Genomic DNA, 16,361 nt, shown 5'->3' on the forward strand with positions numbered 1-16,361 from the left:
CTTGATTTTATATGGCAGGATGAAACGCAATTTAATTAATTGTACAGGTAGGAAGTGTTAGGGATGCAATATTATCCTAATTTTATGCTAAACCATAGACATAACTATACATAACTACAAAAAGGCCGGCTATACTTCCTGTCACCCTGCAAAAACGTCCTGGTATGACGGTCCTTTGCTGTTCTGACGACTGGTGACAACTGCTCTGGTATGCACTTTGGCTTATAATAACTTCTGCTCCAGCCAAAACTTGGCACATCTGAATTCTTAAAAGGAATTGGATTGCTCAAATGTTTGTGGTAGAAAGTATTGGGGTGCTGGATTCCAAAAGCCATATATTTAAATAAAGGAAAAGTCCACTCTGGAATATTCTTTACCTTTGAATGTATTATTTTTTAACAGCAGAGGTCAGAGCAAATGGATGCATCTTATGTGGTGTGAAGGCATGTTCTAGTCTGACAACTTTTTGTGTCTCGATATCCCAAGGGGTATGATCAAAGCCACTCACTTCACCCGACCCCTATTCCAGTGACACTTGGACTAGTCCTCTGACTGGGCATGGTTGTCAACTATGGGGGAAGGGGGTTCATTATGTAAACCTGATCTACTCTGTAATTCTACCTATTTCAGAATCTCTAAATATGTACCCAACAGAGCCCCTCTAGCCCAGTGAGGTTTAGGGGCAAATAGTGATTCTGGTGAAAACATTGTTTAGGTCTGGCCGAACGGAGAGTTCTTCTTGGTGTGACTTACCTGGAGGCATGACCAGAGCCGCTCTATATGCACCCAGGAGAGTCCTGAGCATAAAGTGTTCACTGTACCCTGCAATTACATCTGCTGCTCTGCACATGTGACTAATAAACTCTGTCACATCTCACTCCTCCCTCTCTCCAGCAGTGTTATGTTAAGTAGCTGGTCTGCTTTCTGTCTGTGGCTGTACTCCTTGGGTTTCAATTCCAAACATGGTTATCTTTCTAGGGGACTCTCTCCTCTCTCTCTCCCTCTGCTGCCAACTGTGAGCACTCCAGAGCAAACAAATGGGTGAGGAGAAATAGAAAATCTATAGACGGACAAATCATTGAAGGGACGAGAGGGAGGGAGAGACGCACAATGTGAGAAATCCATTCCAATTGTGTTTGGTGTAATAACCGAATAAAGACACATTGTGTACTCCAGCTGTATGTAAGGAAAAAGGGAACACATTTTTTTCAACGTTTTCTCAGTTTTGACTGAACTTTTGCGAAATAGACCAACTCCAGTGACAATTGTTCAGTCTCACTGATAAAGCAACAAAAACTTCAAGATTTAGTGGAGGACAACCTTTTTCTACCAGCTTTGACCTCTGGTATCTTTTGTAAACTTTGGAATATAACACATTTTTTAAACTTATTGAACAACCAGATGTTTGGTTTGGAATAACAGCATCCCTTACCATGTGTGCAGACAACTCTACCCTGTTGGAGGCGGTTCTCTACGGCCATCCACCATGCGATGGCTGGACCAACAACACTGAGGGGGCCTTCTACCACCTGGGCAACACCGTCTTGTTTCTTGGGTACATGGGAGGCAGCGGCGCCTATGGCTGCCTGTTCATATTTGGTTTCCTGACGATTGCCTTCACCTGCCTGGCCCTGTGGGGCTGGATGACCATGTGTGGGGTGGATGTGTTCACCTGGAACTTGCTACTGCTGGTGGCCTGTGTGCTCCAGATCTGCCACCTCGTATACAGGCTGCAACAGGATGGCCTGGCCAGCGAGGAGCTGTTGGCCCTCTACTCAGCCGTCTACCAGCCCCTGGACGTTCCCGTACAGGTGTTCAAAGATATTGTGGGGGCCTGTGAGAACAAAGTGCTAGCACTAGGGGTAGAGGAGACGTATGCGGTGGAGGGCAAGACGCCCATCGACCAGCTCTCCTTTCTGCTGTCTGGGAGGTGAGTGAGGGAAAGGTGTACATTCCAGTGTTCATTCTTGGTAGTATGCTACTGTAGATATGGGAAAAGCCTGGAGTCTTGTTTTAGTTAAGTTGCTGGAGTAACAGTAAATTGTAGTTGGAGTTAAATTGCTGATGTCAGATTGCAATTGTCATGTTGTTGTGAGTGTTCCTAGTTAATGTTCTGAGTGTGGTTAGTGTTCTATTCCCCGCATAGTGCTTTATCTCTTGATCTGTCTGTCAAACAACAACAATGACCCAAACTAGGGCTCATGGAAACCTTAGAGAGGGATATTACTTACCAACGATATAATTAAACATGGAACACTTTCAAGAGGTCATGTGTCCTAAGGAGTGACTCCGTTGCTTGTTGGCTAAGATTGAATTTAATGTGTGTATGTTGGGTTTGGGAAGGTGTGGTTATATTATCCCATCCCCAGACGTTTGTAAAATACAGAGTATTTGTGTCACTGACTCACTGTAGTGTACTTGCTCCCCTTAGTGGCAGGGTGCCAGAGCTGGGTCAAATACTTTACTTTCAAGTATTTGAGGTGTACCTGATTTAGCTAATTTGGGACTAAACCATTGGTTCCATTGTACCAGGCAAATTAAATGAAGCGCTGTTCAAGTCATTTAAACAATATAATGTATTTCACCCAGGTCTGGTGGCTGCTGCTAAGTTGTTGTGATAGCTTTATATTTGGTGCTCTCCTGAGGTTGAACTCCTATACGACCTCTAAAATTAAATGTTCATACACCGGGATAGCTAACTATTGTTCGCAAATAACATTTGTTGTTATAAGATGACGTCTGTTTATGCCATTTTTATGACTAACAATTCCAGGTTTCACTGACTTCAAATGAATGCCATAAACATGAAGTCATACCTGAAAGAGCACTGAGGGAATGTCTGTGACTTGTAAACCAAGAATATATGTTTTTCTCTCTTGGATCACTTCCCTTGAGTTTTGAGGTTAAGGACAGAGATATTCATGTTAACTTGTTTCAAGGTTTTGGATCAAGTCTAGTTATGTGTATCTTCTCCCTCTCTCACTTCTCTCATCATCACCTATCCATGCTTTCTCCCTTCTCCTTCTCTCTTACTAACCTTGTCCTTTCCTGCTCTCCTTGGTAGGATCCGTGTGTCTCTGGATGGACAATTCCTCCATTACATCTTCCCCCACAAGTTCCTGGACTCTCCTGAGTGGGAGTCTCTCCGACCCAACGAAGAGGGGAACTTTCAGGTACTGGACAAATGCTCGCTATTCATTCATCCAGTCATTAATTGATTTATGAACATTCAGCCTTTCCCTTCACTCTCACCCCTGACCATCTATCACCCTGAACCTCAGGTGACCCTGACAGCGGAGACGGACTGCCGCTACATCTCATGGCGTCGGTGCCGCCTTTACATGCTTCTGTCCAAGGAGCGCTACATTGCCCGCCTCTTCTCCATCATGCTGGGCAGCGACATCGCCGACAAGCTCTACTCACTCAACGACAAGCTCTTCGCAAAGAGCGGCGTGCGCCTCGACATCCGCTTGCCCAGCCTCTACCACGTCCTGGCCCCCTCCTCCCTGGGCAGCGAGGGTGAGGTCTATAGCGGCAGTGGTAGTGGGAGTGCCAGGGACCAGGTAGCCCCAGTGGAGCAGCAGGAAGCAGCAGTGGAAGATGTGGACCCGGTTCCAGCCTACCAGAGGTCAGAGCCTCCAACACCCCCCACCCCCCGGCTGCAGATCCGAGAGAAGACCCCCACCCCATCTCGGCCAACCCCCTGCCAACCATCCCAGCGCCAGCCCTCAGACATGGAGATGCCATCTGGTGAGGACTCTACCAGCCTGGTCCTGGAAGACTTTGCGGATATGACCGGGTCCTTAATGGATTATGGGAGTGAGAGGGATTATTTGAGGTAGATGGCAGGTTGCTGGAGCTAACACACTGGGCCACTACTTAAGATACATGTAAGTACACCTGTGTGCAGTGAGAGGGTGGGCTGGGCAGGGGTTGCGTGTGTGTTTTACTTGCTGTGTCCACTCACTAATCCAGCTTTGAACTGGCCATGCCATGTGGTAAAGAACCTCATTTCAACTTTGCAATGATTTTCTGTTTTTTATCTGACATATTCAATCTATCTTATACAGAGGCTATGCACTGCTTGCTCTTTCGCCTTCTAAAATTATATGAAAGTTTAGAGAGTGAGTTAGTAAAATCGATACATTTTTTGGTAAAAATTAATGAGCCTGAGAGGAAGAACATTGGATTGATCAAAGAGTTGGCAGAACTGGGACACCTCGCCTCTTGAGTACCCACCCAACCCCAAAGGCCTCTGTCTCTTGTTTCTAAAGTTTACCTTCACTCCATCTCAATGTAGATCTGAAGCCTCAAACTCTCCACCCCCAAAACTTTAGCTGTTCTAATTCTTTACATGTACACTCCCCTACGTATTTATTTGGACAGTGAAGCGCAAACTTTTAATTTGGCTCTATACTCCAGCATTTTGGATTTGAGATCAAATGTTTTATGAGGTGACAGTACAGAATGTCACCTTTTATTTGAGGCTATTTTCATACATATCTGTTTTATCGTTTAGAAATGAAAGTACTTTATGTTTCTAGTCCCCCCATTCGTAGGTGTCACACGTATTTGGACAAATCCACTTATAGTGTATTACATTTGGTCCCATATTCCTAGCACACAATGACTACATCAGCTCATGACCCTACAAACTTGTTGGCTGCATTTTCAATTTGTTTTGGTTGTGTTTTTGGATTATGTTGTGCCCATTAAAAATTAATGGTAAATAATGTTGTAATTTGAGTCACTTTTAGTGTAAATAAGAATAGAATATGTTTCTGAACACCTCTACATTAATGTGGATGCTACCATGATTACGGATAATCATAAAGGAATTAGTGGCAAATAGTGCATTCAGAAAGTATTCATACCCCTTGATTTGTTCCACATTTTGTTACAGCCTGAATTCAAAATGGGTTAGATTTTTTCCCCTTACCCATCTATACACAATGCCTCATAATGACAAAGTGAAAACATGTTTTAAGAAATGTATTGAAAATATATTGAAAATTAATGACAGAAATATCTTATTTACATATGCATTCACACCCCTGAGTCAATACTTTGTAGAAGCACCTTTGGCGGCGATTACAGCTTTGAGTTGTCTTGGGTGTCTATCAGCTTTCCACATCTTGATTTTGAGATTTTCTCCCATTCTTCCTTGCAGATTTTCTCAAGCTCTTAAAATAGTTGGGGAGTGGCGCTGAACAGCAATCTTAGTCTTTCCATAGATTTTCAATGGGATTTAAGTCTGAGCTTTGGCTGGGCCACTCAAGGACTTTCACATTCTTGTTCTGAAGCCATTCCAGCATTGCTTGGGCTGTAAACTTGGGGTCCTTGTCCTGTTGGAAGGTAAATCCTTGCCCCAGTCTGTTATTTGCATTCTGAAGCAGGTTCTCATCAAGAATTTGCCTATATTTGCCTCCATTCATTGCTCTATCCTTACCAGTGTCCCAGTTCCTGCTGCTGAAAATCATCCCCATCGCATGATGCTACCACCACAATGCTTCACGGTAGGGATGGTGTTAGACGGGTGATGAACTGTGCTTGGTTTTCTCCAAACATAGCGCTTTGCATTCAGGCCAAATAGTTCAGTTGTCTCATCAGACCACAGAAACTTTTGCCTTATGCTCCGAGGCTTTCACATGCCTTTTTCTAAGGAGTGGCTTCCATCTGTCCACTCCTGTAAAGCCCAGATTTCTGTAGAGACTGTTGTCCTTCTGGCAGATTCTCCCATCTCATCCAAGGAGCAAGGTACTTCTTGCCCAGATGCTCAGTTTGGTCGTACGGCCAACTCAAACCAGAGACTGGATAGTTCCATTTTTATGTTGTTAAATTTCCCTATTAAGGAGACCACTGGGCTCTTGGAACCTTTCAGGACTCTAGAAATGGTTTTATATTCTTCCCCAGATTTATGCCTCATCACAATTCTCTCGGAGAGGTACAGACATTGTACTTCATGGTATAGTTTCTGTTCTGACATGCACTATCAACTGTGGGACCTTATATAGACAGGTGTGTTTCTTTCTAAATCTTGTCCAAACAATTGAATTGGCCACAAGTGGACTCCAATCAAGTTGAAGCGACATCTCAAGGATGATCAAAGGAAATTTGATGCACCTGAGCTCAATTTGGAGCGTTATAGCAAAGGGGTGTGCATACGTACGTAAATAAGATATTTCTGTATTTCATTTTCAATACATTTTCTTCAAACATTTCTAAAAACCTGTTTTCACTTTGTTATTATGGGCTATTGTGTGTAGATGGCTGAAAACAATCTATATAATCCCCCAAAATGCTAACTGACCCTGTTATTGGTAACCGTGAGAGGTTAGCATGTTTTGCTACAATAAAAGTGACAAAATACATTATTACCATTCATTGCTATTGGGCACAACATAATCCGGGCACAACCAAAACAAACTGCAAATGCATCCAAGTTTGTAGAGACACAAGCTTGATGTAGTCATTGTGTGCTCAGAATATGAACCAAATACCAAACTTTTGACTAAATTTAATACACTATAAGTGAATTTGTCCAAATACTTATGACACCTTCAAATGGGGGGGACAGATTCATAAAGTGCTGTAATTTCTAAACGGTAAAACAGATACATATGAAAATACCCTCCAATAAATGGTGACATTCTGTACTGCCTCCTCATACAGTGCATTATGAAACTATTCATACCAATTGACTTTTTCCACATTTTATTACATTACAGGCTTATTATAAAATTGATAAAATAATAGTTTTTCCTCATCAATCTACACACAATACCCCATAATGACAAAGTGAAAACAGGTTTTTAGAAATGTCTGCAAATTTATATAAAATAAAAAAAACAGAAATACCTTATTTACATACACTACCGTTCACTTAGAAATGTCCTATTTCTTTGTCCATTTAAAATAACATCAAATTGATCAGAAATACAGTGTAGACATTGGTAATGTTGTAAATGACTATTGTAGCTGGAAATGGCTGATTTTGAATGGAATATCTACATAGGCGTACAGAGGTCCATTATCAGCAACCATCACTCCTGTGTTCCAATGGCACGTTGTGTTAGCTAATCCAAGTTTATCATTTTAAATGGCTAATTGATCATTAGAAAGCCCTTTTGCAAATATGTTAGCACATGTATATGTTAGCACATGTTGGCCTTCTATAGACTAGTTGAGTATCTGGAGCGTCACACGGAACCCAAGCCGGCTGCGTGCGTGCGCCATCGTGCATAAATGTATTTAGCCCCCTCCACACCAAACGCGATCATGAAACGCAGGTTAAAATATCAAAACAAACTCTGATATTAATTTGGGGACAAGGCGAAAAGCATTAAACATCTATGGCAATTTAGCTAGTTAGCTTGCACTTGCTAGCTAACGTTAATTTGTCCTATTTAGCTAACTTGCTGTTGGTAGCTAATTTGTCCTGGGATATAAACATTGAGTTGTTATTTTACCTGAAATGCACAAGGACCTCTACTCCGACAATTAATCCACACATAAAATGGCCAACCGAATCGTTTCTAGTCATCTCTCGTCCTTCCAGGCTTTTTCATTGTTTAATTTATATGGTGATCGCATCTAAACTTTCATTGTATTACCACGACTACCGGCAAAACAGTTAGTCTTTCAATCACCCACGTGGGTATAACCAATGAGGAGATGGCACGCAGGTACCTGCTTCTATAAACCAATGAGTAGATGGGAGAGGCAGGACTTGCAGCGCGATCTGCGTCAGAAATAGGAATGAGCTCTATTTTAGCCCTTGGCAATGCAGACGTTCGTCTGCGAGCAGTGTGGGTGCAATAATTGAATAACATGGATTTCTAAATTTATTTTGCGACGCTCGCTCACGCGACGTGTCCGGGCTGGTCAGCATGTCAGCATTTGTGGATTTGATTACAGGCTCAAAATTAAAGCTATTCTATGCGAGAAGTTGCTAAGAAACTGAATATCTCGTACAACGCTATGTACTCCTCCCTTCACAGAACAGCGCAAACTGGCCCTAACCAGAATAGAAAGAGGAGTGGGAGGCTCAGGTGCACAACTGAGCAAGTGGACAAGTACATTAGAGTGTCTAGTTTGAGAAACAGACACCTCACAAGTCCTCAACTGGTAGCTTCATTAAATAGTACCCGCAAAACACCAGTCTCAATGTCAACGGTGAAGAGGCGACTCCGGGATGCTGGCCTTCTAGGCAGCAAACTAGACACTCTAATGTACTTGTCCTCTTGCTCAGTTGTGCACCGGGGCCTCCCACTCCTCTTTCCATTCTGGTTAGAGCCGGTTTCCATTCTCCCGGTTGCGTCACAGGTCGGTATCGAACCCGGGTCTGTAATAACGCCTTAGACTGTTGCGCCACTTGGCAGGCCACCATTGATCATCCTTTATGTTTCTACCTGGAGTCCACCTGAGGTAAATTAAATTGATTGGACATGATTTGGAAAGCCACACACCTGTCTATATAATTCCCACAGTTGTCAGAGCAAAACTCAACCCATTAGGTCTGAATACTTATGTAAATGTATTATTTCAGTTTTTATTATTAATACATTTGCCCAAAAAAAATCAAACAGTCTTTTTTTTTTGTCGTCATAATGGGGTATTGTGTGTAGATTGATGAGGGGGAAAAAACAATGTAATTCATTTTAGAATAAGGCTGTAACGTTACAAAATGTGGAAAACATCAAGGGATCTGAATACTTTCCGAATGCACTGTAGAAAACATTTGATCTCAAATCCAAAATGCTGAATATAGAGCCAAATTTAAAGTTTGAGCTTCACTGTCCAAATAAATATGTAGGGGAGTGTATATTGCAGCTTCTCCCTCACTCCTCTCCCAGTGTGTGGCCTGCCCTCTTAGTAGCTAACGTCCTGCTGAGGATGGGTGGAGAGTGTGTGTGTTTGGATTGTGTTCGTTTACCTAGGTTAGACTGCCCTTTTCTGCCTGGATTCAGGCCAGAGGAAAGATACTTTTGTGCTACAGTTTATGAAACCGTTTACAAAGCCGTTTACCTCACAGTGACCCTGATAGCTTATGTTGGTTCAAACAGATGGGGTACCATCTGTATGTATGTTGGAGGTTTGTAGTTTGGAACAGGAAGGGGAGACAGCAGGGTGGGGGTGTGATGCTGGCAGTCAGCTGTGTGTTTTTGTCTGACAAGGATTAGAGCCTGCTGGAAACTTTTGGGATATCCTGGCAGCCAGAGATCCAGTGCCATGCACTTAATCCACGTGCCTACCCACTGCCCCCTCCCTAGCTATCCCAAAATCCTCCCTGACCCAATCGCGGGTCAGATCGTGTTTCGGGCGGAGAGGGGGGTTGGATTCCAGGATAGTTGCTGGGTAGAGGGTGGAGGGCTCTGGCTCTGCTGTCATTGTAATAGCTGCTGACCTTCATGTACAGTCTATGGTCAGTTAGCCAGTGGCTACGGCAAGCAGAGGGGTGAGGTTCCGAGAGGGGTGAGGTATGAAAGAGGGGAGAGGGATGTGGATCATGTGAAAGCAGAGACCAGACACGCTTAGAGAACAGCCCATCACTCCACTATCATTAGCTAGGTTTCCATCCAATTGGCGACAGATTTTCATGCGAATATCCTAAAATCTGCATAAAAGATTCTCCCACCAGAGATGTTTCCATCAAAGAAACTTATTGTGGATAAAAGGCTGTGCGTATTAAATAAAAAAAAATGCAAGTGAAATGGGTTTCTATTGTATTTTTATCTCTGCTGATGGTTTTGTCACAAAAACTGTTGTGTTATATAGCAAATATGCCCACTCTGATCTTGACACATGTGCTCTATCCAGCAGCTCGCAGATGAAGTGTGGTCAGGCTACTTACATGATGAGATTATTATGGATAATAGCGAGATCATTTTTTTTGTCAAATGACAGCCAAGCATGATCATTATGTCACCAGAATAAGACCCTCGATATTCATTGGAAAGGAGCAGCAAGCTCATCACCGTGCACTTTAACCACCCTCCCACTGGGCAAAAAATGGTTGAATCAACATTGTTTCCAAGTGATTTAAATTTAAAAAAGGTTAAATCAACATGGAAAACTGATCTGATTTGCAAAAAGTCATCAAGTCATCAACATGAGGACATTTCATATTTTTTTCACCCAATTTTTAACCTTAATCCAATGACATGGTGATATTTTTTGTTGATTTCATGTTGAATTCACGTTAGTTGACAACTCAACCAAATGTAAATCATAACTAGACTTTGAACTGATGTCTGTGCCCAGTTGGCTGTGAAATACATAACTGATTTAATTTTACTTACACAAAAAGATCCCACCATGTCAAACGAACAAATTCTGTCGACATTTATAAAATTGTATCGGCATTTCCTATTTCCATCAGCCCGGTTGTGACTTTTTTCATGCGTCAAGTAATTCATTCGCATTAAATGGTTGGATGGAAACCAGGTAAGTGTCACATCACAGGTCAATATATCCCTCATCTCTCACTGTTAACCAGTTCGAGTGTCAGGAATGTGAAGACTATGCCAATGTAATTCGACCAATGGGAGCTTTCGTTGTGAGATCATCTTGCAACCCGACACTATACTGTATTTGAGCTGTAAGGCGTGTACATAACATTTAGGTGAAGATTAAACACTCTCTATACTTGGACAAGGTGAATATGAACTGCCTGCCATTAGGTATGTTGCCGTAGTAACAGTTCAGCTTGTGTTTCTTGACAGTTCATGATAGACTGACCAGTTGTCAATGACCAGTGTTCTCAGTTGATTCCACAGAAGAGGAAACCACTGGGAGTCTACCATTGTGATACCAGAGAGGGAGAGCTCCCTTGGCCCCTACCGGACACCTCTATGCTGTGATGGTTTCAACCGGATTGGAAACAGTGGACACGTTCCAAGATTTTTTTTTACAGTCAGGCTATGCAGATTATCAGATGTCACAACACCTGGCAAAGTGTTTAACATCTCAGGAACCACATTAATATAATTTAGCATTCTTCTGAGATGAGCAGTGCGACTGCAAAAAAGATGCCCTGGAACACAACCATCACTGCCCTGGGTGGAATCAGACCTCCCCAACACCAAATCCCACTCTCTCACCTTACCTCACTTCCTCTGGTGTCATCTGTGCGTGACAATATAGGAAAGAGTGAAACCCTGGACACTGGACAGAATTATGTTATAAATCTGAATTTATTAGTTAAGGTCACAGACCTCTTTTTATTATTTCACTCACATGTCTCCCATTCATCTGGATGGAAAGCCTTTTGATGTGGATATTGTGTTAGATAGGACTATGATTCAACATTAAAGCAATCATGTGTATTTTATTTTTTAACAACCGTGGTTGGGTTGGCTAGGCTAGGGGCACGTTAATCGTGTTTGTTTGTGCAGACATAATCTGAGAGAATAAAGTTTGACAGACAGCATGCTAGAAAGGGATTTATCTTCATACTCACATTTTCCAAAACACGATTCCAAATTTAACAGGCATTTGTTTATGTGAATGTGAGATGTCTCACACATTGTACATTTATTTAGTCATTAACATAGAACAAGAGTGTTATGTTTTTGTAAATAAAAATGGGACTACATATACATATATTTTCATGGGGCCAATGTTTCTTGATAAAGCTCTTGGTGAAAATGCATTCCTGTCATTTTTTTGTCTGTCTCCTCTCTCCTTCATCCTCTGTCAGAAATAATATTGTCTCCAAGTTTATCATCACGAGGCACTCAAAATCAGTTATCACAGTTGCATATTTGTTGCTGAATATGTTTCTCACCCTTGCTTATCAGAACTCAGAGAGTTAAGCCCTTGAGTACAGACAAAATTCACACATTCCAGAGTTACCCTTTTATTGTTTTGCTTCAACAGAAGCTCTGAATAAAGTAACATTCAGCTGCGTCGGAATGATTATGTACATCAATACTAATGCTGTTAGAATATACTAAAGAAATGTAAAGAAGTAGTTTGGAACTGTTCTGGAATCTGTTTGGCTGTAGGTGGTCCATCAGTAACATATGACTAGGGTTATAGGATGGCAAAGTTTGTGTGTAGCTGTTTGCAATGGGAGCTATTAGCTGCATGTGTGTGTTTCTGCGTGAGCTAGTCCCAGTAAAACTCTTCTAATTTCCTTTCCTTCATTCCCAATGATAACTATAAGGATAGGCTTCCTCCTTACTGCTTAGACCTATCAAAGCATTCCACATCATTGATGATGAAGGAAAGGAGATGAGGAAAGGACACCGTTTCAGACTATTGGGAGGTTGCTAGAGAGAAAGAAACATGCTGGTTCATAGGATATGTGTGTGTGTTTACTACATCAGTAATTCTCACACAACTGTACGAAATCATGGTTCCATGGAGATCCTCGCCTTACGTTTATCTTCTTCACGCACAATGGCTCCACTTCTCTGAAAGAGAAACACATGAGTTACAGTGTCATATGCATGCACAGGAATGTTGTGTGTGGTGTAGGTAAGTGTGTGAAAGTATGTCTGTTAAATAGATGAAAGGACTTATACCCGACAGAGGGGAATTCTGATATGCAGACAGACACAACGTGGATGTCTCCCTGCCTGTAGAAGTGCGCTCCAGTGTTCTTCAGCTGGATGGAGTCTATCTCACACAGTGGCACTGGGTGGGCTATCACCCTCCTGTACATGGTGCCGTCTGTCTGTCTGAAACAAACACACGCACACGCGCACACACACACACACACACCTGTTACTGAGAATATAATCCATGTTTACGTATCATACTGTGAACAGCTGTGAATCATGCTGTGTATACATTTTTTTGTCTCTAACAGTGAGGGTTAGTGGTTGTACCTACAGCCTGAGTCTCTGCTCTGTTTCAGGATGTCCCCCAGTCCTCAGGATCACCTGCACCTCGGCACTCTTTTCCAGGAGGAACACCTCCAGCTGCACCAGGATGTGATGGGCTGGGGAAGAGGAGGAGGGGACGGGATGTAACTTGATCATCATCACATGAGATATTGCTGTATTTAACCATTCAACTGTGGGGTCAAAGTAGTGGGCATAATGAACATCCAACAATTGTCTGATGGACAGCCAGTCTGTGTTTTTACATAGAGGTAAATGTTGGCTACTCACCACAGAAGGGAGGTGCAGAGGTTGTCAGGAGGAAAAGCTTCTTTGGTTGAGGAAGAGGAAAGACTGTTAAACCACTGTTCTCCAATAACCCTGAAACACACAAGGACACATGCACATACAAAAGACAGAGAGAGTAAGATGTAAAATAGCCATTCCTATCACAGTTATGACAGACGAAAGGCCTCCAGAGTACATTTACTGCTTTATCTGTATCAGTCTGTCACTGCATCAGCAGCGCCAGTGTGCCCAGACCAGACATGACATTAGCTAGGTCAGACAGTTGCCCTATCTCTCACCGAGTGAAACTTGACTATAGTAAACATGGAAAGTGTGCTGGGAAGTTTGAATATTACCAAAATATCCCATGTAAACATGTTTCACGTGATCAAAATTGTTTGTGCATAGTCTACTCTAGGCTACATGTAAAAGGTGGCTATTTATAATATTTACATTCGTATGACCAACGTACTCACAGACAGCAGGTTGGTATAATATCTGGGGAAATAGTTTAATGTTCATGATGTCCTTACCTATTCGTGGACATCTGCCTGGGCAGCCTAAACAGCGCCCCTTGAGGAAGTCCTCATAGCTGGAACAAGGGATGCCAGTCAGTGGGCAGGTCCCGTTCAGTGCGCTTATGTAGACGTGGAGCGCCCTCATGTGGTCACATATCACATAGCTATACACTGGAAAGTAGACAAGAACTGATCACAAACGAAGATTCTCAGGTAGCCAGAAGCTTACCACTAAATAGCCTATAGGCTAGTAAACATAGTGCTTACTGTTTAGTTAGGGAATAATCAAAAACATCAACAGTTGTTTAAGTTGAAAGACATGTCTGAAGTTTATATTGAAATTCATACACACTTAGGTTAGGCCTCTTTGCCAATGAAGCATTTTGGCGTCAAAAACACGTACTTACTTGATGTAAACCTGGAGCGCGAGCAACCTGCCTGGTCCATCCCGCCATTTAGGAAGAAGTCTACATGGCCGACAGAGATGGAGATGCCAAAATCTGAGAGAAAAGGATGATAATTGATGTCGAATGGCTGATACCAGGACATTGTCATATTGTCATTCCAGTGAACAGTGAGACTTTTGAAATAGAGTAGGCCTAGATGGAATGGTAGCAGAAATCTCTTTGCAATAACAATGATTATTTGTGTGTAGCCTATTCTCTCACAGTCGGAGTCAGTGTGGATGGCCTCCACAAACAGTGCATCTGAGGGGTCAAGACGGTCAAACGTGTCGGCTCTTTTAAACATGGGTCCAGCCGGGTCCAGACCTACAGCAGGAGATACAGAGGTCAGTGGGGGATAGATAAAGTACTGCATCAGCGACAGTGATGACAAACACAAATATACACACACAGAGCGCCTGTGAACTACTGCACTAAAGCATTCAGACTACTTCATATCACAGCGCTGAAGGCCTCTACTGAGACAAAAACATCAGCGATAGTGTACAGACAGACAGTCATATGTATTATTGTGTCATTGTGTGACTTCAGAAGGGTAACAAATTCAGCTCACTGCCTTTCAATATCAGCTGTTGTTGTTTTCCAGAGCTATCTCTCTCTTTGAAAGCCTAATTCAGTCAGATTGGCAGAGATGAGAGGGTATGTGATTGACTGGCCTGCTTTGTGGTGACCAGTCTCTGTCTGGCCCTGTTGAGCCCTGTTCTGCAGACAGAAGGTGCCCTGTGGAACTGTTAATGGGTCAGACACAGATGGAGCTCACCTGTAATTCTTCCTATCTTGCCCTTGAACAGGGTCCCCACGAATCCAGACACATGTGCCCCAAGACTAACCCCAATGAAGTGAAATGACTCCAGTTTGCATCCATGGTTCTGTGGGACAGACATCAGACCTCCTTTATTTTCATTACTTTTAACTTAATTTGCTGTCAGTGTAAACATAAACAAATGAGGAGGCCCTGACCTGGAGCTGGTTGATGAGGACAGAGATCTGGATGGCCACCTCCTTGTAGTTCTCCACCACCATGTTGTAGGCGAGTGAGGCCCCATAGACCCAGTCCACCACCACCACGTTGGCATCCTGCACCCGCAGCAGAGCCTGGGCCAGCTGCTTCACCCAGGATGGCTTACTGCCCAGAGCCCTGGGAGGGAGGGAGGGAGGAAAGGGGAGGTGGAGGTTGGGAGGGAGGGAGGGAGGGAGGGATAACTTATATGTTTTATGTGTAGAATATAGATATACCTTGCCAAATTTTTGACCTCCCTCCCTTATTCCTTACCTGTATCCATGGACAATTATCTTGGTGGGTTGGGAGGAGTTGAAGTAGGTGTTGTTGCTGAGGAAGTCCTGAACGAAGAGGCTGGCACAGTCTGTATTCTTGCGTGTCAAGAGCAGGTACTGCACCTGTAGCTTGCTGCCCTGCTGATGGTACTCCAGCCAGGTCGTGTTGTTGAAGTCAGCACATTCTGATCTGGGCTCCTCATCTTCCCCTGCAGGTTCAGAGGAGAAATGTCCATAAAGAACCTGGAGAACAACACCAACAACAACAACAAATGCACCATTTGCACAAAATAAAATCTTCTTTACATCTACAGTGACATGGCATATGCTATAATAAATATGCTTAGAGGAAGGTTAGTATATTAATTTAATAGTATTAGGAAGAAGCTTCTGCAGTAGAGATGAGTTGTACTTACCGACTGCAAATATAATGTAGAAGGCTAGAATACTGAGAATAGTTTGCACTGTTTTCAGTTTCCAGCCCATTGTCTTGAAAGAAGAGTATCAAGAATGGTAACTTGGCTTTACCAGATAGGTTGGTGAAATGTGTTAGTGAACTGTGCCTCGGATCCTTAGCTTTGGAAACTGTCTTTTCCCTCTCAGCAGTCCTTGTAGCTATGCAATAATTCACTTTGGTTCTAGAAATGTCATTCAACCCTCTACTGGTCAACAGTGGCCACAAAAGGGCAGGAATCTACTTAAGAGAATGAAGTTGAACACAACGTTATTTCACAATGCCTGGCATTGAAATAGTTAGTTACACAGTAACAGAGATGGGGGGTTGGGAGAATTTCCTTCCCTGCTTTCTCGCAAAGCTCAGCTGGTACAGTAAACTAGCCTTATGAAAACTTACCCAAATACCTCTCCTGCTCCAGTCGTTCGCCAGTGTGTTGTTTAGGACCCAGTGCTTAGTCTATATGGGGGGTTGTGAATCCATTACCTCACTGGTGATCAATACCTGTTTGTTTTAATACTAAACTCTGGCT

The 16,361-nt window shown here is 42.8% G+C and overlaps 2 protein-coding genes across 5 annotated transcripts; one reads left to right on the forward strand and one right to left on the reverse strand.

Annotated features, from left to right (window-relative positions):
- Positions 1–204: 204 nt before the first annotated feature.
- LOC139403535 (popeye domain-containing 2-like) lies at positions 205–11,649 on the forward strand. 4 transcript variants are annotated; one of them, XM_071146964.1, is made up of 5 exons: positions 205–1,112; positions 1,444–1,930; positions 3,065–3,173; positions 3,282–3,890; positions 10,767–11,649. In XM_071146964.1, the coding sequence occupies exons 2-4, from the start codon at positions 1,560–1,562 to the stop codon at positions 3,840–3,842; spliced, it is 1,041 nt and encodes a 346-aa protein (XP_071003065.1). In that variant the 5' UTR covers positions 205–1,112; positions 1,444–1,559; the 3' UTR covers positions 3,843–3,890; positions 10,767–11,649. The 4 variants fall into 4 exon arrangements, with proteins under 4 accessions (XP_071003065.1, XP_071003064.1, XP_071003059.1 ...); XM_071146963.1 differs by having other exon boundaries at positions 205–1,041; XM_071146958.1 differs by having other exon boundaries at positions 205–1,930.
- LOC139403519 (phospholipase A1 member A) lies at positions 11,177–16,262 on the reverse strand. Its single transcript, XM_071146956.1, has 11 exons — positions 15,792–16,262; positions 15,374–15,584; positions 15,061–15,238; positions 14,861–14,969; positions 14,305–14,406; positions 14,044–14,136; positions 13,652–13,807; positions 13,122–13,211; positions 12,841–12,949; positions 12,531–12,686; positions 11,177–12,419 (listed from the first exon to the last, which is right to left on the reverse strand). The coding sequence occupies exons 1-11, from the start codon at positions 15,859–15,861 to the stop codon at positions 12,329–12,331; spliced, it is 1,365 nt and encodes a 454-aa protein (XP_071003057.1). The 5' UTR covers positions 15,862–16,262; the 3' UTR covers positions 11,177–12,328.
- Between the last annotated feature and the right edge of the window lie 99 nt (positions 16,263–16,361).

Source organism: Oncorhynchus clarkii, chromosome 3 (genome assembly GCF_045791955.1).
Source record: "Oncorhynchus clarkii lewisi isolate Uvic-CL-2024 chromosome 3, UVic_Ocla_1.0, whole genome shotgun sequence".
In the NCBI taxonomy this organism is placed as follows: domain Eukaryota; kingdom Metazoa; phylum Chordata; class Actinopteri; order Salmoniformes; family Salmonidae; genus Oncorhynchus; species Oncorhynchus clarkii.

Coding starts and splice junctions, on each gene's coding strand:
- LOC139403519 (XM_071146956.1), bottom strand. CDS start 15,861: ATGGGCTGGAAACTGAAAACAGTGCAAACTATTCTCAGTATTCTAGCC. Junction 14,137..14,304: donor CATCCACACTGACTCCGACT/GTGAGAGAATAG, acceptor CTTTTCTCTCAG/ATTTTGGCATCTCCATCTCT. Junction 12,950..13,121: donor CTCTGCACCTCCCTTCTGTG/GTGAGTAGCCAA, acceptor CCTCTTCCCCAG/CCCATCACATCCTGGTGCAG.
- LOC139403535 (XM_071146958.1), top strand. CDS start 1,434: ATGTGTGCAGACAACTCTACCCTGTTGGAGGCGGTTCTCTACGGCCAT. Junction 1,931..3,064: donor TCCTTTCTGCTGTCTGGGAG/GTGAGTGAGGGA, acceptor TCTCCTTGGTAG/GATCCGTGTGTCTCTGGATG. Junction 3,174..3,281: donor ACGAAGAGGGGAACTTTCAG/GTACTGGACAAA, acceptor CCTGAACCTCAG/GTGACCCTGACAGCGGAGAC.